Genomic DNA, 26,347 nt, shown 5'->3' on the forward strand with positions numbered 1-26,347 from the left:
ACCTTCACGTTGCAAACTTTCAGCGTCTGGCCTGAGTGAAGCTGCAGCTTGCCCTCTGTCTCCTATCACTGACGACCCTGCAGCTCTACCTCCTCCCACCGCCTCTCCCTCCTCCTGCCAGCAGCTCTCCTTGCCTCTTCACTTGATGCCTGTATGCGAGCTGTTGTACTGTACTTCTGCCTTTTTCAACATAGTGTAAGATTAAACATGTTTTCTTTATTTTTTGTGTCTGTGTCTGATGTGTTATTTGTGTGAAAAGTACTATAAACCTACTACAGTATAGGGCTGCATCGCTGTGGTTAGTAGGGTACCCAGGCTATTTGCTGGACTTAAGAACAAACTGGACTTACAAATGGACTCTTGGAATGGAATTGGTTGGTCTGTAAGGGGCTTACTGTACAGCCATGAACTGATTTTTCAGAAACTGGAACACAGTTAACTGCCTTGATCTACATTCTACCTCTTTAAAAAGACGTATCTATATTCTAGTTAATGATGAAGAGGACAGGGCTTGCATTTTAGCTATGTACCCGTCACCATTTTAAACTGCAACAGGACATTATCAAACGACGGGCTTTTAAAAAATAATTCATAAAGCCCATAAGGACATCTGAAATGGAACCACCAACCTATGCTTGTTATTAGTAGGACTCAATCTTGTTTTAATCTATTGCTGGTTGGTGTGTTAACCTTCCATAGCTCCAAATTAATGAGGCTCCTAATGTATTTTCATTGGGAGGTTGAACAGTCAAACTCATTTAGTTAGTGAGAACTACAAAAATCACTTTCTTGTGAAATCTGAAACTAACAGCTTCAATGAACTAATGATCACGGTATGATCAGTTTTATGTACCTCTGAAAATAAAGATAACCTGTAAATGTAAAAGTCGCACCATATAAGCTATGCCTTAGTATGCTTATGTTTCTACAAAATGACTAGGTTAAAAAGGGGGGAGGGATGGGCGGGAAGGGACAAGAAAGCCATAGGGGGAAAAGATAATCAGCTGAGTTGCCATTGCTCTTCAAAGGCAGTCCCTGGGAATAAAGCCACAGACCCCCCTACACCCCTTAGGGAAGAGAAGCCTCACTGGAGTCAGTAGGAATGGGCATGCCAAAACTGATGTATCTAGAGCAGCCAGCTGGGAGGATGTCGTGTGCTGGAAAGCCAGACGTGTCTGCTGTACTTACATGGCTTTTTGGCTGGCTGAACCAGCTGAGGGTTCAGGTACGGGCTGTTCTCCGCATCTATTCTGCGCTTGTACTTCTGCCGACCTCCACGTACTCTGTCAAGACGCACTCCTGTGGGCAAAGACAGGCACTAACTTACTGTTGAGGTAAGTATCTTAGGGACCAGTCAAATACATAGAGGTAAACAGAATAGAATGCTGAACAGTCCAGGCAGATTAGAGGAATGTTTAAAAAAAAAAAAAAAAAAAAAGTGATGGTTAAGCCAAGATTGCCAGAAATTGGAAACCAAATCTGGAAGAGACGTTCAATCTGAAAGACATGTATCTAAGGCCATCAAAATCACCTACACACCAAAGAAAAGGTACCTTTCTTTGAGAATTAATACAGAGAAACTGGAAATTGGTGCTAATGTTGTTTCCTCCATTAGCAATGTGTATTCTCCTCATCGTGGGCTTCCCTGGAGGCTCAGTGGTAAAGAATCCATCTGCCAATGCAGAAGACTCAGGTTCTATGCTTGGGTCAGGAAGATCCCCTGGAGAAGGAAATGGCAACCCACTCCAGTATTCTTGCCTGGGAAATTCCATGGACAGAGGAGCCTGGAGGGCTGCAGTCCACGGGGTTGCAATAAAGAGTCAGACACAACCTGGCGACTAGACAACAGTCCTCTTCATCAGTCACCCCTGAGAGCTCAGTGTGTGGGCTTGAGTAGATGGGTAGATCCAAAGCTGCCCGATCCACCCCAGTCTATCAGAGGACTGCACATGGACCTGTAGAAGTGAACTGAGTTGAAAACTTCCCCGTGCCGTGGAGAGCAGGAATCCCACACACGGGATGAGATCCAAGGGCCGATCCATGTTCTAACGTGAACACGTCTCAGGAGTGTGTTACTTACATCTTGGCGCACATCTGTATTTTGCTTTAATTGAGAGACTACAGACAGCAGGTTTGGACTGAACACAGGAGAGAAAGCGGGGAGGCCTGAAAGAATACAGGAGGCTGGGATGGTGAAGAAGGGATTTGTTAAGAGGGCAGAGATGAAGCGTGAAGCTAGAAAGTAGACAAGAGGAAACTGACAGTAACACTTTTTCCCCAAGAGTGATGGATCGGGTCAAGATTCAGGGAGGTTTTGCTGGCAGTGGATCAACAAGATTAAGGAAAGGAACAAAAGGAAAAGAAAGGAATTAGAAAGAAAGAAATGTCTCATTTACATGGGGGAGTGGTGAGGAAGAGCTTGCTAATAACCTGGTTTCCAGTCTATAATTACAAAGTTTACGGTAGAACCATATAAATCTTTACCAAATAAAGAGACAATAACTTGGGAGTAAAGAGAAGGGTCAGAGATTCTTTCTGTGGTCTTAGGTTGTACCTTAGCTGATTAAAAAAAAAAACAACAGTATTAACACTCTCCATTAATAAGTTCAGCCAAACAGTTCATTTATTTTGGTATTTCTCACACACACACAAACTGTTTAGGAGAACAGCATCCTCAGTATTATTATTTTACTGAAGGACCTCTCAGAGCTTTTAACACAGAGATAAACTCTGTAAAACTCTCAGAGGGAGATACAGACTATGCAATGTCTTGCAAGCCAATATCACAAAGATCCTGTTTTGGAAACATTTATCAATATCATGTGGCACATGTGCATTGTGGGGTAACTGAGTTACATGAAACAGTTTGGGAAAGGTTGATGTATTTCTTCGTGAATCCTGAAGGTGAATATATGCACTCAAGTGTTAAAGATGATTATCAATTCATGAGCTAAAGAAAAATACAACTTTTCATATTATCTTAATAATACCACTTTAAGAGTTGATTTCCTTTTAGAGATACACAAAAACACACACTTGGTTCTAGATAATGCCTGAAATGTCAAATTGAAACCTCTGAGCATAGTTTAAATGAAATCAAGAGAAAACTTCAAGAGCCAGGAGAGTAGATTCAGATAAATAAATACCAAAAATTGAAGAAATTAGGTATGGTATCTAAGTATTTAGGGGCTTCCCCAGTGGCTCAGACAGTAAAGAACATTTTTACAATACAGGAAACCAGGGTTCGATCCCTGAGTCAGGAAGATTCCCTAGAGAAGGAAATGGCAACCCAACCCCACTCCAGTATTCTTGCCTGGAGAATTCCATGGACAGAGGAGTATTTAATGAAAACAGTAGTGCTAGTGAGTCACAAAGAAACTGTATTTCTTTTTTTTCCCTGAAACTGTATTTCTTGACTGTTGCTTTTAAAGTACTTTTGAGCCTATAGTAGAGTTTTACCCCTTTGATTATCTAATCTTTAATGTTCTATTTTTATTGTCTATATTTACTAAAGTTTGACACTTTCTCCCTTTTTCCCTTTTTAATTCATGTTTTATGTTTTTTCATTTCTTTCTTTCTCCAAGATAGTTTTCCAATTTACACAATGTGTCCACATTTTACTTGTTCATCTGAGATCCATTCAAATGTGTTTCATCATAAGAGTTTAGGAAATTCAAAGCATACATAATTAAGACTGGTATTATAGCACGTTTGGCATCTAAATCCAACACAATGCAGACATTAATGTGATATGATTAAAGGTGTAAAGAGAAGGCAGGATGAAACAAACAGAGAGAGAAAGACATGGCAGACTGAAGCTAAGAAAAGGAGAAAACATTTAAAAATAACCAAAATTGTTAGAACCCACAAAGCTTGACGGTACTACATATAAGCTTGACGCTACTATATATAAAATAGATAATCAACAAGGACCTATTTTTAGCATAGGGAAATTTACTCAAGTCTATAATGGTCTATATGGGAAAAGAATCTCAAAGAGTGGATATATGTATATGTGTAAGTGATTCAGCTTGCTGTACAGCAGAAAATAACACACTATAAATCAACTATACTTCAATACATTTTTTAAATTAAAAAAAAAAGAACCAAGAAAGCTCACAGAATACATCTCTGTTAGGTTTTAAACTCCAAAATTTGCTTCTGGTGTTTGTCAGGACACGCATTCACTATGCGCAATATAGCCTCACACTGCAAATGCTGAACAATACACTACATATTTTCTAATACAGGAGTCAGAGCTGGTGAGTTTCTGACAATGGATTTTGTCTGTCATGAAGGCACATGGAAGAAAACTATGGCTGAAAGGCTGGATTCAAGGTCCCAGCTGCAAACAGTCCTGACATAGTCAAACATGCCACACAGAGAGCCACCACTCAGTCGAGCCAACTGGCCCAAGTTCATGGGGAAACTGCAACACTGAAAACAAGTTATTAAACATCACGAAGAAAAAACGAAGACTCTTTACTGACACAACTTTTACTATGTATTGTGCATTATTTTTGTATTTGTAGGAACAGATCCTAATTTAAGTATTACGAAAAAATTTTATTACTGTGCATTTCCTTTCATCTTTGAACAATGAACTACAGACATACTCATATTACTCCCTGCATGCTCCCTCCAAATTTAAAAGTGTGTTCTTCCTCTTACATTTATTCTTTTTCTCCTTTTTCCTCTTTTTCTTATTACCTCCACCCCGCCCCACCTCACTGCAGTGTGTGGGTAGATAGACTACTGTCTCTCCGTACATCTATCTCATCCTTCCCATTTATTCATACATTCATCCATCCATCCATCCAACCAGCCAGCCATCCCACTGTATATAGCTCTCTAGTTTCTAAATATAAATACTCAAGCACTTTTTACATAAGCCATGGTTTCTTTATTTCCTAAAATAAAGATCAGTTGGACAAAGGATTCTTTTATGATTTGTAACTTTAGGTAAATGATATTCAGTAGATTATCAGAGAGGGAAAAATTAGATATTAATGCTACTTGATTAATAATTAATACAGTTATGTAGTAAAAATTGATGGATAGTCAACAGAAAAAGTGGTCCTGCCAAGTTCAGATAACAATTAATTGTAAAAATTTATAGAACCAATGTATTTTAAAAGACCATAATAATTTAAATGTGAAAATTTTATTCCCATTTTAAGGCGTAAAAAGTAGGCAAATATCAATAGTTTCAACTAAAAAATATTTATACCACTTTCAACCTCTTTTCAAAATCTGGGAAATCTTTTAATGCTGCCTGCAGTAAAATGATGATGATGATGATGATGATGATGATGATGATGATGATGATGATGATGATTTAGTTTAGCTGACTTCATACTCAGTGAAATGCTTGAACTCAAATCCTAGTAACACACCTGCAACTACTACATCATACTAAAATTACTCATATATTTACTCAGTTCTGCTTGAAGAAAAACATACTCAGTAAAACCAATCCCCCCATCCCCCCCGACCAGGACAATCACAGAACACACAAATACACAAGTGGCATAGCTGTAAAGGTTAAATCAGCCTAAACTATGTCTTAAAACTCGTGGACCCAGCCTCTTTATTGGTGCATCTTTGAAAATAAACAGGTTTATTCAGCTGAGTCATAATAATGCATGCACTGAAACTGTAAAAGTTATTTTAAAGGGTCTGATAAAACAACACTATACAGATATCACGAACAAGTCTATTATCAGCATATTTATAGTTTTAAAGTTTTTCCAGAAAAATGTTTCTGTCATAATATAATAATTTATTCCTAAATACTATATGAAGGCCATGTTAAAAAAAATAAAGCATAGTTTACAAATCAGAATGCTTTCTTTCTGGCTCTTTCATTAACAAGCTCTTGAATTTTGATGAACTCCTTAACGTTTTGCTTTCCAAATACATGAATACTAAGACAATATTCTCCCAGATGTTTTGCTGCAATGATCCAGTATGATATGAATATAATATAATAATATATTTGGATATTACACAAATGCATTATTAAAATATTTTATAAATATTAAAATGCCAAGGATATTGACATTATATCAAAATCTTGTTGAATTATTGCTATGTTACTTTATTGCAGTATATGCTGCATCATGATCATTTACTGAAAATCTACCCTGATGGAGTTTGACAGTCTACCATGTCTCAGTTCTATAGGTCAACAGATTTGATATATGATTGAATGGTAAGATAATACAAAAGATAAAAGCCCAATAATGATATTATTTGATGTATAAGTACAGAAATATGGTATCTCATTCTATTTACTGCTTATCCCTGTTACTAATAATATCCCTTAGAGATTATTTTAGAATAGGTATAGAAACTAACCCAAATTCTATCAAAAAGAAAAATGCTTTCTTTGAATTTAGCTATCAATACATAATACAAAGTTAAGAAGAGAACTGATAATTATTCAATTAACCTAATGCATTCATTTAAAAGTCTTAAACTATTTCAGCAGAAACAAAGAAAAACAACCATATTTACGATCCGGACCAGGAAGATCCTGATTTGCCATAAACAAACATCAATCAATCTAATCCAAATATTTCCACTGCCAATGGCAAAGCCTGCCCCTCTACATCTTTACAATCTTAAATACAAACAATTTCTGTTGGGACTTCGCTTGTAAACCATTTTTGAAAAAGTTTAAAAAAAAATTTCTCTCAGGAAATAAGATACCCACAATGTTCAATGTTTGACAGGATGTGAAGTTAATTAAAGCAATTGGACTTCCTATTCATGTGGAGACTGCCATTACCTTTTTAAAAATAAAAGATTTTAATAGTTGGCATTACTGACTAAACAGAACGCTTCACATTGCTGCTTCTTTCAAATACTGCATGTGCCTGCATTGCCACAAGGGAATCACAAATCTCATACACTGTCAGAATTTACAAAATTGAGAAAGCGAGAATAGGGCAAGAAGGAAAAAAATATGCTGTGAGGCAAATAAACGCCAAAAGAAGTAAAACAGTTCAGCACAAGGCCTTCTTAGGTCAGCTCATTTTAAGTCTACATTTTCTGCCCAAATGCAAATTTTTACAATATTATATAGTCCAAAGTCAAAAGTATTTTCCACATTTTTTAATAGCACAAAGTCAGAGGCATTTCGTAGGGCAATAAAAGTTCTCTTTAGATAATCCTACAAGGCAACCTCAGCCTATTTTGGCCAAGTAAAAGACAAGGTTTTCATGATACTGTTCTCTTAACAAACGTTTGCTTAAAAAAACAAAACAAAACATTAATTACACAGACCCATGGAACACTTAAGATACATAGTCATATTAAAGTAATGGTAATCTTTAAAAAGTGAAACCATTTTTTAAAAGACTACTGATTTTAGTGACTCCTAAATAAATAGCTGGATTATTTAAATGTTACCAAACAGGACTTGTAATCGAGGATGGGAAACAGATGGGGAAGTACTGATAAAACTTACGAAGCAATAAGGTGAAGAGAGTGGAAACTTTCTCTTCCACTATGTCTCCTGATAATGCAGCGCCCTTTGCTGCGGAAGGAAATGTGGTTCCTTCCAGTCAGAAAAAGAAATACCTAGATGTGTCCTGGAATTTGCCTGAGATTTCTGTGAGGGAACCATCGTGGACAGAGGGTAGGGAAAATCCCTTTGCAGGACTGCAGGAAAGAAGAAAAGGCAAGTCAGCAGCATCAAAGCACCACAGAGAGAATTTTAGTGGCAGCCTCTGACGGGGCTCTCCTTCAGAACAGCATCCTCAGAGACAGTACCAGTTTTACGAAAAGTAGCTGGGTGTATTTATAGGCACCACAGTAAAAGGTGAGTGGGACTTGTTTGTTTATTGACACACATACTCCAGCAAGCATCTCATCATCTTAAAGTACTGAGGATCGGGAGAGACAGTAAGATATGCCAAGCCTTAGTTATCTGCTGACGATTATTGCCCCTTCTCTAAATAGACAGCAAAGCTGCTCAACACGGCTGCATGATGTAGTTCCTTTCTTCCTACTTCAGTAGTTTTTTGACTCCTGATACCTGCATCTCCCTACCAAGCCGTGTCTTCATTTCTAATGGAATGATTCAGTCTCTGTATGAAATGTCTTGGAATCAACCAGAACATCCACGGGTTATGAGAGCTTCTTCCATTCCAGGCAATGGGTTAACTGTTTTACGTACATGGACATACTAGATACTGAGAGCAACCCTACGAGGCAGGTGCTATTATCATCCCATTTTACAAATGAGAAAACTGGAACTGGAAGAGGCTGAGTCAGGAGTGGTAGCTGCGAACTGTGGCTGCAGAACTCACGCTCTCAAGTACTCTGTTTATACTGCTTCTCTGTCATCAAATTCTATTTTTGGAAAAGAGTGTGTGTGCTCAGTGCCTTCAGCTGTATTAGACTCTTTGCAGCCGTATGGACTGTACCCCAGCAGGTCCTTTATTCATGGCATTCTCCAGGCAGGAATACTGGAGTGGGTGGCCATGCCCTCCTCTAGGGGATCTTCCCAACCCAGGAATCTACATCTCTTATGTCTCCTGCATTGGCAGGCAGGTTCTTTACCACTAGTGAAACATGGGAAGCCCTTGGAAAAGAGCATGTGGTATTAATATATACTCCAAAAGCAGAAGCACAGGCAGATAAAGCCCAAAAGTATTGTGGTAAACAATACTTGCCTCCTGATGGGAGTGTGTCTAAACAGTGGGGCAGAATGATGAATGAGCAGGGGGAGAGATGAACACCTTTACCCCACTGAAGGACTGGGGCTTCTCAGGCGGTCCCAGTGGTGAAGAACCAGCCTGCCAATGCAGGAGATGGAAGAGACTCACGTTTCATTCCTAGGTTGGGAAGATCCCCTGGAGGAGGGCAAGGCAACCCATTCCAGTGTTCTTGCCTGGAGAATCGCATGGACAGAGGAGCCTGGTGGGCTGCAGTCCATGAGTCAGACACAACTGAAGTGACTTTAGCATATATGCACACACAAAAGGGCTAGGCATTTTGCATCTATGACTCTATAAAGCATCTTCACATGAAGTTTATAGCTAGGAGACTGTAAACCAAAAATGATAAACAGATTCAGTCACTCTGCTTTTCTATTGAGGCAGGGACCCAGAGATATTTATTTCCCTGCTCCCTGCTCCTCTTTAAAACATCAGTGAAATAAGACAAGGTCTGTTTGGCCAGGGCCATGGAGGAAAAGCAACACTCTGGCTGAGTTTTGCAGTTTAGAAGGAGACCCAGATGGTGGCTTTTCAGCTAGACCCACTGACCAACGGTTACATTTACATTTACTTCTGCTGGAACACCACTGCAACAATTCAGCAACTTTGGAAACTGCTTGGGTGCATGTCCAATACTTCGGCTACCTGAAGAGAAGAGCCGACTCACTGGAAAGACCCTGATGCCGGGAAAGAGTGAGGGCGGAGGAGAAGGGGCGACAGAGGATGAGATGGTTGACTGGCATCACCAAGTTAACGGATATGAATTTGAGCCAACTCTGGGAGACAGTGAAAGGGAAGTCCGGTGTGCTGCAGTCCACGGGGTTGCAAAGAGTGGGACATGACTTAGCGTCTGACCAACAGTGTGAAACACTGTAAGATCTGCTGAAATAAAAGGGGGAAATCACACAAGGAGAGAAAATGCATATCCATTAAGCGGGCTTTTTTTTCTTTTTAACTGAGTCCTCAGTCACTAAAAGAGATAAAAGCCATGACTCACATTAAAGCTTCCTTGCTCTACAGATGAATTAACAATTAGCAAGGGGAAGTCTTTCGTTTTGGTCTCCTGATAGCTATCTGGACTATTAAACATGTGAGCCTTGCATAAGAAATTACAGAGGCTTCCCTCTGTTGCAGATTCAAGCTGCAACCAAAATACATTTGTAGATTTCTGCACCTAGGACACAGCCACAAAGAAGTCCCTCCTTTTTTTTTTTTTCCAGGGTGCGATTCACTGCTCTTAGCTGGTTCTGAGGCATCTGTGCTAAATTTATAATCTGGGTGATAGCCGAAATAAAAATCACAGAAAGCTGGAATAGTCATAGTTTACAAAATACTTTGCAGGGAAAATATGATTCCACCAAGGGACCCAAGTTGCTTCATCTGAAGCATGGAGCCCTAATCTATGACACATACAAGTACAAATTAGGTCATCTGCAACAGGTGACAAGTTTTAATTGAATGTCTTCTGTCTGCAATTCTGACAAAAGGTGAATGGAAATAAATGAGTCTGGCAAGAACGGCCCTGAGCCTTACAAAACCCAATATCTCATTATTTTTAAACAGCTATCTATAAACTGATGCTGACAAGCCTTGAACCTTTTATTTCTGCTCAAGATGAGGTGGTGTGCAGGGAAGAATAAAAAAAAAGGGAAAGAAAAAGGGGCATCTAGAACATTACATTAAACATGCAATACCTACCATTATTACTTCCCCAATGTAATTAAAGGAAATCTCCTATTCAAAAGGCACTATTTCTTACTTTGCTTGATGTCAGAGAGGAAGAGAGAGAGCATGCTTGCCTTGCATTTGCTTAAACATAGAGACTGCCTTTAAGGAAAAAAAAAAAAGAAAATCTTCCCTTTCTTTCTTTTTGGCCTGTTAAAAATTTCATAAACTATTCAAAGAGATATTACCATGGCTTAAACCTATCTAAACTCTATGTTGTCTGGTTACTATTTAATACTGGTGACTCTTCCTTTTATCCTTTTCAAAATTGCCTTCTCCTGTGAATAAAGTTGTGAATTAGCGGGTAAAGACATGAAATGTGGTTGCACATCACCATCAAGAAAAGTGATTCTACTAATTCACAATTAAATTTGACACTGGCAGCAATAAGTTTAACACAATAATAACAGTAATAACAGTGCACAGTACCCCATGGGGATGCTCTGTAAACAGAAGCACAAATATTATTTATGCAAAATTCAATGCCCTGTAAAAATGAATTTAATATGAAATCAACCAAGCTGGTTTATAAGTTGCAGGTTGAAAGCCATAGTCACTGTGTTTCATTCAATGGAGAGGAAGTCAGTGGAGTCCAAAAAACCAGACATGGATTTCAAAGAGAATACAGGCTGTGGGAGAAAAAAATAAATGAGTGATAGGGAAAGATGGTGGTAAGTAGGGAGGTCATTTGGTTTTTGTATGTGTGATTCTAGATCACATGGGCAACCAAGATAGAGTTTATGAAGCTCAAAAGAGAAGCTGGCTGTAATGAATCTGCCTGCAATGCAGATCCCTGGGTTGGGAAGATTCTCTAGAGTAGGGAATGACTACCCACTCCAGTATTCCTGCCTGGAGAATCCCATGGACAGGGGAGCTGGTGGGCTGCAGTCCATGGGGTCTCAAAGAGTTGGATAGGACAGAGTTACCGACATTTTCACTTTTCATCTGGTGACTTTAGTGGGGAGAACTTGAAGCCCTGGCCCATTTGTTAGGCACTCAGTAAAAATAATAAAAATGCTTTACCAGGGCAGGCTGCAAGTTAAATTGCTTCAGCTATGTCTGACTCTTTGAGACCCCATGGACTGTAGCCTGCCAGGCTCCTCTGTTTAGAGGATTCTCCCGGCAAGAACTCTGGAGTGGGTTGCCATTTCCTCCTCCAGAGGATCTTCCTGACCCAGGCTCAAACAGAAATTCCAAGAGCCAACTATAAGATACCAAAGTGACACATGATGCTTAATATTTTTCCACTGCTATGATCTGGCAAAATTGAGATTGGATATAAAGTAAAGCTAGCAGAAAGAACATATGTCTGGGTTGTGTGAAAAAGAATGATACCTAAAACACAAAATATATAGGAAAAAAATCAGTAGAGATCAAACGTTAATATAATTTAATGTTTACACACCCAAATTTCGTATCAGTGAGACATTTTCTTGTGACCATGTGACATTTCTTATGATATTGGCAGCAATAAGTTTAATAGAGTAATAATAGTAATAACAATACACAGGACTCCATGGGGATTCCATGTGTAAACAGAAGCACAAAGCAAATTTATGCAAAATTCAGTACCCTGTAAAAAAGAATTAAATATGAAATTAAGCTGGTATTCAAGTAGCTGAAATGAGAACCAGTCACTGCATAATGTTCAAATAGAGAGGTACACAGTGGAGTTCAATGGCCTCACCGCAGGTTTTCAGTGGTGTAAACAAGAAGTGCCATGGGCTGAATGTTTGTTTTCCCCCCAAATTCATATGTTGAAACTGAACCCTCCATGTGATAGTATCCGGAAGTGAGGCCTTTGGGGGGATTAGATCACGAAGGTGCAGCCCTCATGATGGGACTAGTGCCCTTATTAAAAAGGTTTCAGGGGACGTTCCTGGTGGTCTAGTGGTTAAGACTCCGCCTTTCAACGGGTTAGGGTTAGATCCCTACTCAGCAAACTAAGGTCCCGCATGCCCAGAGAGCTCCCAGGAAAACCTCACTGAACGCTGAATCTGCCAGGGTCTTGATCTTGGACTTCTCGGCCTCTGAAATGCGAGAAATAAGTTTCTCTTCTTTATAAGCCACCCAGTCTATGGTATCCTGGTATAGCACCCCAAATGGACTAAAGCAAGAAGAAATAAAGAAAAAAACTTTTAAAAAAGACACGGCCATAAGAAAGAATGAAATAATGCCATTTGCAGTAATATGGATGGGTCTAGAGACCGGCCTACTAAGTGAAATAAGTCAGAGAGAGAAAGACAAATACCATATGATATCATTTTTATGTGGAATCTAAAATATGACACAAATGAATTTATATGTGAAACAGAAAAGACTCATAAAGAACAGAACTGTGGCTTCCTAAGGGCATGGGGAGGGTAGGAGAGAAGGAATGGGAGTTTAGGGGCAGCAGATGTAAACTTACATATAGAATAGATAAACAACAAGGTCCTATTGTATAGCACAGGGAAATATATAATATATACACATATGTACACACACACACACACATACACACACATAACATACATAATGGTGGTTTAGTCAATAAGTCATGTTTGTCTCTTGCAACTCCATGACCATCAGAATAGCCTATGAGACTTCTCTCTCCATGGGATTTCCCAGGCAAGAATACTGGAGTGGGTTGCCATTTCCTCCTCCAGGGGATCTTCCCGACCCAGGGATTAAACCCAGATCACCTGTATTGCAAGTGGCCTCCTGCATCTCTGGTGGATTCTTTACCGACTGAGCCAACAGGGAACATAACATACATACACATATATATAACTGAACAATATATATAACATATATATATAACTGCATAATTTTGCTGTATAATAGCAAGTAATATAACACTGCAAATGAACTATACATCAATAAAATTTTTCAAAAGGATGGAGATAGAGAGAGATTCTACAATGGATTGATTAAACATCTAATATGAAATTTAAAAATACAATAGTTTCCCATATGCTTCTCATCCAAATCTATGTACCATTACTAACCCCCATTCATCTGCCAACTATGCTGTTAATTTGTGAGGAAAATTAATGAAGAAAAAGAAAAGAAAGCCAAGAGAGAGTAGGAGAAAATGGTCTAAGTCTTGCAGAAGTACAGACATGGAGAAGACGGCATGGTGGATTTAGAATACACTTCCAGCTGCCTGGGTCCACAGGGCACATGGCTTCTATAAGCATATTTTCAAGTCGATTAGAATTCAGTTTTCCTCCCCTAAAGTTGACAAATTAGACTATTGAGGAATTTAAGACCTCATGAGAAAAACTAGGGTAGAATAATCATGAGTGGCAGTGATAATAAAAAAGCGCTTATACATAAGTGATATATTCACTAAAATTAAATAAAGACAAATATGAAAAGATTCTTAATAACAGACACACTAAATAAGTCGTGTTTCCTGTACAATTAATTTCCATTTATCATCCTTTGATCTCTGGAATATTTTTAGTATCTTCCTTCTACCTAGTTTTAGCAAGATAACTATAAATTCAGTTTGAATTGCTGTAGATGATACGTGTATGAAAAGACATTTAGAAAAAAATCTGTTTTTTAAACCAAATGTTCACTGACACATTTATGTTACCATTTTGGGAACTGAAGTTTTAAGCAGGTGCTATTCCAGATTCATGCTTAATGAATGTTAAAGATGTGGGGGAGAGTGATGCATAAGCAAATATAAATATAAACATATCAAGACTTTCAGTCAAGGAAAAAAACAATGAAGAAAATGCTTACTCTGAGGCCAGTAAGAAACTTGTACATTTAAAGTGCAGTGGCAGGGTGAGGTCCATGGGCTGTACTTTTGGTCTTATATTAGGATGTGTGAAGAGTATGTTAAAAAAAAAAAAAGACAGAAAACACCAATGATATTTCCAGATGCCAAATACAGTGAGTCTTGGCTGAGGAGAGCCTGTATCCATACCAGATCATAAGTTTCCTGAAAGACTCTCCCATGTGTAGTTATTATAGGAGGGGTGAGCTAGAGGTACTGCCAGAATACCCAGAATGGCCCACAAGGCCAGGAAGAATCTTGAAATCCTAAAGGTGCCAAGAAATGAAGAACAGGCTTTTCTAGGCACAGGCAGCTCAAGGCTAGATGTTGGGAGTTAAGCGTCTTAAGTGTCACTGCCTCACATGGAATGCAGTAGAATTTCCCATGAAAATCTCCTTGCAGTATTCCAAAACACATTTTCATACTCTTTCCTGTCAACAGGTTCACTCTAAATTTTTATATTATTTTATTTCTTTAAATTTATTTGGCTGTGCTGGGTCTTATTTGCAGCAAGCTGTATCTTTAGCTGCAGTGTGCACGTTTAGTTGCTCAGTGGTGTCCGAGTCTTTGCAATCCCATGGACTGTAGCCTGCCAGGCTCCTCTCTGTCCATGGGGTTCTCCAGGCAAGAATACTGGAGTGGGTTGCCACTTCCTTCTCCAGGGGGCAGGGGGCATCTTCCTGACCCAGGGATAGAACCCGCATCTCTTGTGTTTCCTGCATTGCAGGCAGATTCTTTACCTGCTGACCCATTGGGGAAGCCCTTTAGTTGTGGCATGTGGGATCTAGTTCCCTGACCAGGGATTGAACCTGGGCCCCCTGCATTGGGAGTTTGGAGTCTTAACCACTGGGCCACCAGGGAAATCCCATTTCTCTATATTTTTAAAAACACTATCTAGGTTAAACTCAAACTTATAAATATTTTATGTATTATGTATGCTCGTAATTTCATCAGAGATGAGGGTGAGGTCATGGTGAGAAATGACACTCTAACTGAAACAGCTTCAAAGGATCCAAATACAGCCAGATGATTTTGATGTACATTTTAATAGCATGTTGCTCTGTCGTTGCCCTTGCAGTATATGTCACACAGAAGACACTCAAAAACACTAAGTGAATAAAATTTACAACATGCTTTATAGCCATGGACTAATCAGGGTATTTTTTTTTCTTTTGATATTTCTAAACCTGGAATGTAAACACAGAAAGATATGGACCTCTTGTCATTTCTTTCAGTAATTCTTATTTATCATGTCTTTCTTAATTAATATATTGTAACTTTAGAAAGGTACAGAAAGCTTGACAGTGGTAAAATAGCATGAAGCAATTAAAAAAAGATAGAGAGAGTTGTTGAAAGGTGTGTGCGTGCATTTTGAGTCACTTCAGTCATGTCCAACCCTTTTTGACCCTATGGACTGCCAGGCTCCTCTGTCTGTGGGATTCTCCAGGCAAGAACACTGCAAGGGGCTATCATGCCCTCCTCCAGGGGATCTGCCTGACCCAGGGACTGAACCCATTCCTCTTATGTCTCCTGCATCCGCAGGTGAGTTCTTTACCACTAGCGCCATCTGGGAAGCCTTCTGTTGAAAGGGAGGACATCTAAATTGAATTTTTCCATATTTATCCTTGTAATATAAGAGGAAACCGCATTTGATTTACTGGGAAAACCTCAGATAAATATTAAGAAAAGTTAACTCATAAGAATTATATTTAGATTCCAGATATTGAGCAAGAAAGGCCAAGGTCCCTATACTTGGGAAATTTGATAAATGAAGAAAACCATTCTCTTTCCGAGACATTTTTATTGCTCTCTAGTCTGGAAGCAGATGAATGAATGTGATCACGTGTTAAGCTCTCTTCCAGTTCTAAGACTCTATGAATGAAATGGTATACTTAAAAAGATGGAACTGACCCACAGATTCAGAGTAGAAAAACTGCCTTGGCAGTGGGAAACATCAACATTCTTCATATCTTAAATCAGGAAGACCAGAGCCAAATGGATAGCATTAATGAACCAGAAGAGCAGAAGGTTTTCTGGCACAGGCCTCAGCCTTCCCCTTTCACTGACCTTGGCTAAATGCATTTCCTTTTGTTCTTGACAATAATACAGCAAATAAAGTGCCCATGTTTGAAAAGCGCTTCTAGCTTATTACTGCATTAGGAGAAGATCAATGCCTGTTGCATATGCCTGTGCAGACTGAGGGATGGAAAATTAGAAACAGCTTCAGATTTGTGAGCACTGTACCACACAGAGGCTAGATTATGCTAAGGGGAGGACAATATGACCTAATAAAGGAGATTAAGAAAACGACCAATGAGCAGCTAATACCTATTCTAGTACTTAAGTGAATTTCATCTGGAGTTTCAAAATAAAAAGGCATTTGGCTAAATAGGATCAGGTTTCAGTAAATATGCTACAATGAGTAATGTTTCATCTAAACACCTATAGTCATCCTTTTAGGGCGTCCCTGGTGGCTCTGTCAGTAAAGAGTTCGCCTGCAATGCAGGAGACCCAAGTTTGATTCCTGGGTTGAGAAGATCCCTTGGAGATGGGAATGGCAATCCACTCCAGGATTCTTGTCTGGAAAATTCTGTGGACAGAGGAGCCTGGCGGGCTACAGTCGGTGTGGTCGCAAAGAGCTGGACACAGCTGAACAACTAACACACACACACACACACACACACACACACATGTATATATATACACAGAAATTATAGTTATATATCATGTGTGTGTGTGTATATATATATACATACACATAAATACATATAGAAATAGATATGTGCGTGCATGCTCAGTGGAATCTGATTCTTTGCGGCTTCACAGAATGTAGCCACCAGGCTCCTCTCTCTATGGGATTTCCCAGGCAAGAATATGGAATGAGTAGCCATTTCCTTCTTCAGGGGATCTTCCCAACAAGATCAAATGCAAGAATCAAACCTGCGTCTCTTGCATCTCCTGCATTGCAGGCAGATTCTTTACCACTGAGCCACCTGGGAATCTCTACATAGCAATAGATAAATGCACACAAATTCTAAATCAATAATATATAGTTCAATTTCTTTATCTTCTTGATCATGATCTGGCAGGTCTAATGATTCTGTGGCAATTATTTATTTGCAAGATTTTTCCATTCAAAGAAAACCCATGTTACATGAGTTTATATTGATGTTGATATCAGGAGTTGCAAATTCAAACAAATACAGGGACTCTCGATGTAAAGTTAAGAAGTGAAATGGACTGTTTAAAAAAAATAAGGAGGACATATTGTGGTGACCCAGAGACAACTGGTCCCACCATGTACACAGGCCCTCCCAGCGCCCCATGATGTTGCCTTGTGGGGGTGTAGGCGCATCCGAATGGAAGGCCAGCATTATCAGTTTCCAGTTCCAAAAGAGGCCAGCAACCTGGATCTTTATACAAAATTACCCAATGATTACATGTTCACACCAATTTTTTGCTAGTCAATGGCCCTCAGGATGCCAAATTATAGTCTTTGGTTTATATTCTTTAACACAGGGGCTATTTGTTACAAGTTCCCTGATAGAAGTCAACTCTGACAGCTGGCTGATTAAACTGATCATACTATAAGTTGGTAGCTATTTAGAAATTTTATTTAGGCCTTCCTTATATATGAGCATAACTCAACTGCTTAAGTTGTTTGATAGGCTATATTTTGAAATTCTAATTGAAAAATGCTATTTTCCACAGGTATAGAAAACCAAAGAGGAAAGGAAGTAGAGGAATAAATTAGGAGTTTGGGATTAGCATACACACACTACTGTACATAAAATACAGAACTAACAAAGACCTATTGTGTAACACAGGGAACTCTACTCAATATTTTATAATCTATAAGGGAAAATAATCTGAAAAAGAATATATATATACATGCAAATATATACTTATGTGCATAACTGAATCACCTTGTGTTACGCCTGAAACTAACACAACACTGTAAATCAATTATACTTCAATAAAAAAATAAAATTTAAAAAATGGTATCTAGTAGGGTTTTAGGTATAATAATGTATAAAATATAAGGATTCTCATTAGAAGTCATTTCAAACAAGAGTAAAAAGGGAATCATCTATGCCCACACATAGCACCTGTCAGTTAAGAATGTTGACATGTTTTGATCCACATAAGCCCTCTTAAAGAATCTTGCTTAAATAAGCACAAGTCTCCATGGCTGTTTATAGTAAATGGCAGCGAAGGCTTTCCTTAAATTCATCCATCATGTTTACAAAATATCTTGACTTTAGGAAGGAATATCTTTCTGCCTAGCAAAATCTGTTGGAACCTGCAAAGTCAACTCTTATAATACAATTGGTGTGTCATGACTGTCACTAAGACGACACCAAATTAATCATTATTGGGAATTAGCTGACAAAGAACTGCTCTTCTGTTGGCCTAGACCTTTCCCCCCCCAACTTTTGTGTAATATGGAAGAGAGGGTCTTCGATGTGAAAAAGAGTAAAATATGCTGAACACCTTTTGGAACTGTCCTAGTAGGAATCTGGTTTTAATAATGATTTCTTTGGTTTGGTAGATCACCAAACACAATGGACCAAAAGATGCTACTGACAGCTGGAGGGGGTGGGTGTCAGTGGGAGATGGCCAAGACGGTGTTACTATCAAAGTTGGTGTAAGACAAAGGAAAGGAAAGAAACTAAATTTCAAAAGACTCGAGAGTCTAAAAAATAAAACCTCTATGATTAAAAGAAGGTAATAAAAATCACTTAATCATTAACTCTTTAAAAATACATGGGGGGAAGAAGTGAGTCTTTAAACAGATCATGACGCACACTGGACAACCAGCAATAATATATCACTGAAGCCAGGATCAATTAAAATATAAACTTACTCATAACAGAGGGAAGTCAAATCTGTATACCTGCTGAACAAAACGGTTATGATTCTCATCAGTACCAAACCACTCATGCAACATGAGCCTCTGACAGAGAGGTAAGGGCTTCCCCTAACTCTTCATATTTCAGAAACTCACTTTAACAAGCGTCTCATCTTTGCTGCCATCAAGAGAACAGAACAGGAATCCCTGGAAGTTGTCATCCAAGTGCCCTAATAATCAAGAAGACTGTTACTGGGTAGCATCACCACCACCACCACCTCCTGCCCATATCCACAAGGGCTTCCTGGCTTCCCTCTTCAGCACGCAGGGTCCTTAATGGCCAAGGAAACGGAAGACCTTGAAACTGAACTTGAGTCAAGACACGGCAGGTCAAGAAAGTGTAGCAACTGGGCCACCGAAGAAGACCCAGAACACACTTAAATGTCATGATAACATTTCCATCAGCACGTTGAGACTGGAAAAAACTACACCACTTAGATTCCAAAAAAATTTTAGATAGCGATATATGTTAGTTTACGCATGCCTTTAACCAAATCCTAAGGAGATAGTCAATATAGACAAAGACTTTATGTGATTTTGGGTGGGGGTGGGGAACCACAGCAAAGTCATTCTTCCCATTCTTCCTACTTCTCTCATCTGGTTACCTGATTTAATTTTATATGTATTATATTCATATACACAAACATGCATGCTCAGTTGCTCAGTCATGTCCGACTCTTTTGTGACCCCATGGACTGCAGCCTGCCAGGTTCCTCTGTCCATGGGATTCTCTAGGCAAGGATTCTGGAGTGGGTTGTCATTTCCATCGCCAGGGGATCTTCCTGACCCAGGAATTGAACCCGTGTCTTATGCATTAGCAAGGAGATTCTTTATCACTGAGCCACCAGGGAAGCCCATACACACACACACACACACACACACACACACACACACACACGTATGTATGTATATTTAGGGGGTCAGATTTTTTTTAATTAATTGATATGTTCTGTAAATCAACGTACCTTGTTGTTAAAAACATGCTATAAACAGAAAAAACACAAGCTTTTCTGAGCATTCCTTGCTTGGCTATTACTGAAATGATTTCCCAAATTTCAAATAGTTTTCCAGCTCTGATAAAAACTGGTATATCTTAAAAATGTTTACATCACTTCATGTGTTTTACTTGCTATTTACAAAAGTAATAGCAAAAGTACTGTTTAGTATTAAAATGCAAATAAACAGAGCTCAACTCAGTAATTCTCTGCATATCTGTCCATAATATGATGTAGTTTTTACTACTGGGGATATAATTCAAGAATGCCTGCATATCACGCAGTTGTTTTAAGACAAGCTGTATGCTGAATACTTGAAAGATCTCATGGTATCAAACACACTCAATAAATGTTCACTGGTAACAAGAATGAAAAGAAATATAACAGGAATTACTTTAGTTATTGGTTCTAATAAAATAACAGTTCATTTATCTATCAACATGTATTCAGTCCCAAATTGAGATAAATTTTAAAAGTTAAATAAGATACAGAAGAGACCTTAAGTATGAAGGTAAAAAGAAACCATCTATAGAAAAGAATGCTTGGTTTTCTGTTTCCCTGATATTTAGTATAGATTTTCTTATTCAAGACTGAGGTACACAAAGAGAAAATGGGAAAATTAAAAATGTGGCATGGACTCTTGTAAATCTATACTGATTCATTTAGCAAACGTGTTAATGTGTTCTAAAATTTTTGTGAAGTCGTTAACATAGGATTACACCAAACACTGTACTATCTCCATATTTGAATCATGTGTTGCCTATTTAACAAAACAAGGTGGACAGATCTGGATTTGGAATACAATGCTGTAAAATTTTTCTTGAAATCAAGGAGTTAATTAAGTACAAAACAAAGGAGGAATAAATTCTAAAATAGTCCCTGAAAAAAATGAGGGAGGGAATGTGATTTTTGAGGAAAACAATACATACTTTCACAAGTGGGATGTTAATCACTTCAAATAATATCAAAATAGATGTCTGTGAACAGTTGTGCACAATTTTAAAAGTATCACCATAACACGTTGCTATTAGATAACACAACATAAATAGAAATATAGGATCAATTACATACATTTTATTAGTCCAATGTCTGAATTCAATGAACATACATAAAAATAAAGCTATTTTACATTTTAAAAGTTTTTACCTTTTTCAAGAAATCCCAGTAACAGTATTCCACTTTTCACATACAAAGGATAATTCAGAACCACATTAACAATTCCTAAAACTGAAAATTGAAATCTGTCCAGCTTTTCTACTTTCCTATCTGGCATAAGTATAATTTCTGAAGCTACCTGGGTTTCAGCTTCTTTACCAAAACAAATTTCAGCACAATCTTTCAAGATTCTGCAATAAAGATTGCTTTTAAAACATTTTGAAAGGAAGAACTTCAAAAGATATTTTTGTCACAGATGAAATAGCTGTGGTTTTGAAAACCAATAATCAGAGTTTTCTTTTAAAGACAATTAATGGTAAAGTTAAGAGGTACATTAACTTTGGCTATTAGAGGGATGTGCTATTTTTAAAATACAACACCTAATAATGATACAACTTTTAAGTGAAACATAAAAATCTCTGTGCCAACTTCTACTTGTCCAAGGAATCTAATAGCCGAAGTAACTTTGGGATTTCCAAAGCTTCTTTTATTAGCACTGTTGCAACACTTGAGACATTTCATCCTACTCATAATTTCTATATATGCTGTCCAAACAATACACATATGATTATCCATGTTTTAAAAAGTACTATCATATTATTTATTGATACTTCAATATAGATGAGGTATTATAAATCTCATACAAATAGTATACTGGCAATGGAAATAAAATAACTATATATCTACTATAAAAATTTAGATTGACATTCTATGGAATTCTAAGCAAGAAAATCATTTTTGGAAAATTATATGTAATTCCTCAATCTATAATTATGCTTCAAATCAATGCTTTGGACCAAAATGAAATTATATTCAGAAATTCTAATGATAATCTATACCTCGATTGCAATGTGCCCCCTCCAAAATTTTAAAAGAAAACAGTACCAATTTTACTGTAATCTGATGAAGAAGCATTTAGACCTTTGGGGAAGGAGTTAATGAATTATAGATCTGAAACCAAGTTCCTTGGATTCACTATGGACTTTCATTCTAATAGTTAAAGTACATGTCTATCAAATTGCTCATGAGGACAAATTTATGGAAAATAACCAAGAGGAAAAGCTTTGTTCTTATTAAGAAACATGAATATGTATGTAATTTTAGCCAGACTAAATTAACCCAAAAATGAATAAATAAAAAAAATAAGGACAATAATTGTCACCAGAGAAGGTTTGCTTCCCTTCCTGCTCTTACAAAAGCATCTATGTTTGGAGTTTCAAAAAAGAACTCATCCTTTTGAATAAAACTACTTGGAAAGAGACAAAAGAAAAGGAATACGAGAGGAAACCATTATGAAGTAAGAAACAAGCACAGTGTCTCCCCCTTAGTAATCAACCTGTTTAAAGCAGGGATAGCCTGCAGGCTTGCAATGAACATGTACATGATAATTAGTGTGCATGCAAGTAGTATGCTATTGCCGAGGTGTGTCCACTTCCTAAGCATGACTCTATTTAGAAAGGTTACACTGAGTCATTAATCCAAATTCTACATTAAACATCTGAAACTGCATGAATTCTGAAAAGAGTAAAATCCCATTTTAGCAGCAACAGTACAAATATGAAATGAATATGCAATGTATCACAGACAGTTGTACAAATTCTTCCCCATCTTTGTGGGCATGCTATGTTTACATGTCTTCTTCCTGGCAAATGCTCAATCATCAATTCATCCAAACCAATATCAACACATAAGTGGATTATATCTGTGATTTTGTCTTTACTTTCAATCTAATGGGGTCTTCCCAGATGGCGCTAGTGGGAAAGAACCATCTGCCAATGCAAGAGACGTAAGAGACACGGGTTCAATCCCTGGGTCAGGAAGACCCCCTGGCGGAGGGCATGGCAATCCACTCCAGGAGTCTTGCCTAGAGAATTCCATGGACAGAGGAGCCTGGCAGGCTTCAGTCCACAGGGTTGCAAAGAGTTGTAGACTACTGAAGCGACTTCACATGCACCAATGATTTAATTTGATTGATGTATGCTCATGATTAGGGATTTTAGAATGTAAAATCAGTACCATTTGAGTCCACCAGACATGCAAAATTATACTGCTGTTATCTCTCTCATCTTCTTAGGCTACTATTTCTTCTATAACCTTTTAATATATGAAGACCTGAAAGCGAGGAACTCATACATCAAACAACAAACAAATCAAGGCAATGCGGTTCATTTCTCTTAATAAACTAGTTATTATGATTTAACTTTAGCATTGCCTTATATAAAATAGAAATAACTATAATTTTCATTTTTAAATTAAATAAATTTAATTTAATATAACACCCCTTTATATTCCAGACATTTTAAATATATCAATCAACTCTACCTCAAAGACTCTGGAATACAGTAAGCAAAAACACCCAAGTGAATTATTATTGCCTACAAAGCACTTTCATGGATATCATCTCATTTAATTCCTAACAGTGCTATAAACATAGGATTGATATTTCCAATTTGTAGAGTCAGAGGAGACAAGCAACTTGTGTTCAAGATCTTGGACTTATTTTTCTAATTCCAAGTGCTCCTTAAACTATTGTGAGAGTATGTGTGTGTGTGTGTGTGTGTGTATTATATATAATCTTCATTTTCCAAAACTCTTAATAAATTTATAAAAATTTTTAAAAAGTAGAAAAAGCAAAAAGTAAAGAATAGCAGATAATATACCCATTGCTCTCCCCAGCCCCTTCTCCGCAAACAGACACTTTGAGTATCTCCTGGGTCCTTTTCTGAGACCTTACAGGCAATGGAAGCAAAGCGAAGAGCAAGCTCATGACTGACAATGCAGCAGGGGTAGAGAAGACAGGGTCAAAGAAGAGCCAAAATCTGGATCCCAAAGGAAAAAACAGTGCTCTTGGCCAAAATGGGGGAACCAGAAGAGGGAATCGGTTTCAAAACAGATAAGAAGTATGGTGTGTCTGTCAAGCTTGAGATGATTTGGGGGAAATCCAAGGTATAGCACACGGAACTCAAAACTGAAATTCAAGTCAGAACTCAGAACTGGTGTTGTAAACTTGAGCCCCAGTGCAGACATGTGAAAATATAAATACAGATTTGCTTTTCAGAAAGTAGAATGGAAGGGCTAGTACCAGTCTTGGAAACTTCTCATAAACACAGTGAAGAAGCAATAAGTGAAATGAGATGAAGGAAACTAGGAATGGTGATTTCAAAAGTAGGAGGGGGAAAATTGCTGACTATTGTACTACATTAACCAAGGGAGAACAAACCATTAAGAGGTGGGATTCCTACAAGCTTAGCAAAATGAATGGGGATAGTAAAATTGAAGAAATTATATAATATCAACTTAAGGAACACATGTCAATATTACTGTAAGTTACGATAAAACTGAGTATCTTAAACAAAGTGTGAATATATAGTCTTCAAGATATTTTTAAATCAACCTCGATGAAAATATCGGCTTCCCAGATGGCTCAGTAAGGTAAAGAACCTGTCTGCAATGCAGGAGATGCCGGAGATATGGGTTTGATTCTTGGGTGGGGAAGATCCCCTGGAGGAGGGTACGACAACCCACTCCAGTACTCTTGCCTGAAGAATCTCACAGACAGCGGAGCCTGGTGGGTTACAGTCCATAGGTTGCAAAGAGTCAGACATGCCTGAAGCAAATGAGCATAGCACACACAGCAGATGAAAATATAAGCAGTATCACAGACTCTTATCTAAACCAAAACTCTCCTAAAGGCAGTCATTATTAATAGCATGACTAATATAATGCATCATATCCAAAGGGAAGGGAGATTATTATATCCTATCGTACTGCTCTATTTGTGTCTGTGTAGATGGGTGTGGATGTGTTTAGTGTTTGAGTTGTAATATATCTTTGCACTTTCTTTAACACACTGTAAAAAAAAAGCAGAGCAGAGTCACAGGAGTAAATATCAACACAAACTATAAGAATTTTAACAATCTTACATCTTTTAGAAAAACCACAAAGCTCTATGCTACCAACAGTTCTAAGGCCCAAGGGACTGGATTAATTTTTCTATTTCTGTTATTTTTTAAAATAAACCCTTCCAAACCCCAATCTCACATGAAATATCACTCTAGAGTACTCTGAAGGTTATAAACTTAAAGAACTATACAATCCACACTGATTTGGATGTTGTTTATGTTAAAGAGGGGCAAAAGAGTTTGGATAAACCCATAAACAGGAGCTGAAACTAGCTACTCTCCTCTCTGGAGTAAGGAAGTAAAGACTCCTGCCATCTTACACTAGGTAAAACTGTGCTTCACTTACAAAGTTCATCAGTATGTTTTCTGGGCTAAAGATCCTGTTATAGATTTTTGGAGAAAATGAAAGCAGAGGGTAGTAGAAGCGGTTCTAATGATGAAAATCCAAGACAATATTACCCTGTGATTTTAAGCCTTTAAATAGAAACAGTATTGTCTGATCCCTCATTGGGGAGCATGGATGAGTAACAGGAGAATTAAAAACACAACTTCATTTTACCTAAGAGAGTACAGGCCACAGGCAGCATCTCCATCAGACTCGTATTCAGTCACTAGGGGTGGGATGATAGGACATGTCTCTTTTTTGTCCCTTAAGTCTATGATGCTTTATTGACAACTGACTTTCTAAAGCCTCAGCTTTATTGACACATGATCATGACCACGTGGTATGGTGATGCTCCTTTTATACAAACACTCAAACAACAGCTGTGGTATCACAGAAAGAAATTGCATCTTTGTCCCCATTCCTGACACGCAGCTCCTAAAATCATCAGAACTGTCTGAGTGATAAATAAGCATGATAGGAGTCACTTCGGTGCTCATGAGACAACTCTTTGTGAGCCCCTTGACAGCTTCAGGATGGGGGCTCTTGGTCAGCAAGGCCAAACCTTGATTAGAAATTTGGAACTTTCAACCCCACACCCCTACACACAACTTCCAGGGAGCAGATAGTAGCTAGAGATTGAATTAGTTGCCAGTGGCCAATAATTCAATCAGTCATGATTATTTCGTGGAAACCTCCATTAAATATCCTAAAAATGGTACTCAGTGTGGAGAGCTTCCAAGCTGGTAAACATCATGGTGCTGGGAGGACA

General features: G+C 38.1%; 1 protein-coding gene across 8 annotated transcripts in view; it reads right to left on the reverse strand.

Annotated features, from left to right (window-relative positions):
• The window catches only part of ESRRG (estrogen related receptor gamma), a 674,199-nt gene that overhangs the window by 68,232 nt on the left and 579,620 nt on the right, over positions 1–26,347 (reverse strand). For all 8 annotated transcript variants that reach the window (XM_065938330.1, XM_065938333.1, XM_065938334.1 and 5 more), the window contains one exon: positions 1,189–1,299. In XM_065938330.1, coding sequence (XP_065794402.1) covers positions 1,189–1,299 — 111 coding nt within the window. The remainder of the gene's footprint in view (positions 1–1,188; positions 1,300–26,347) is intronic.

Source organism: Muntiacus reevesi, chromosome 5 (genome assembly GCF_963930625.1).
Source record: "Muntiacus reevesi chromosome 5, mMunRee1.1, whole genome shotgun sequence".
NCBI lineage: Eukaryota > Metazoa > Chordata > Mammalia > Artiodactyla > Cervidae > Muntiacus > Muntiacus reevesi.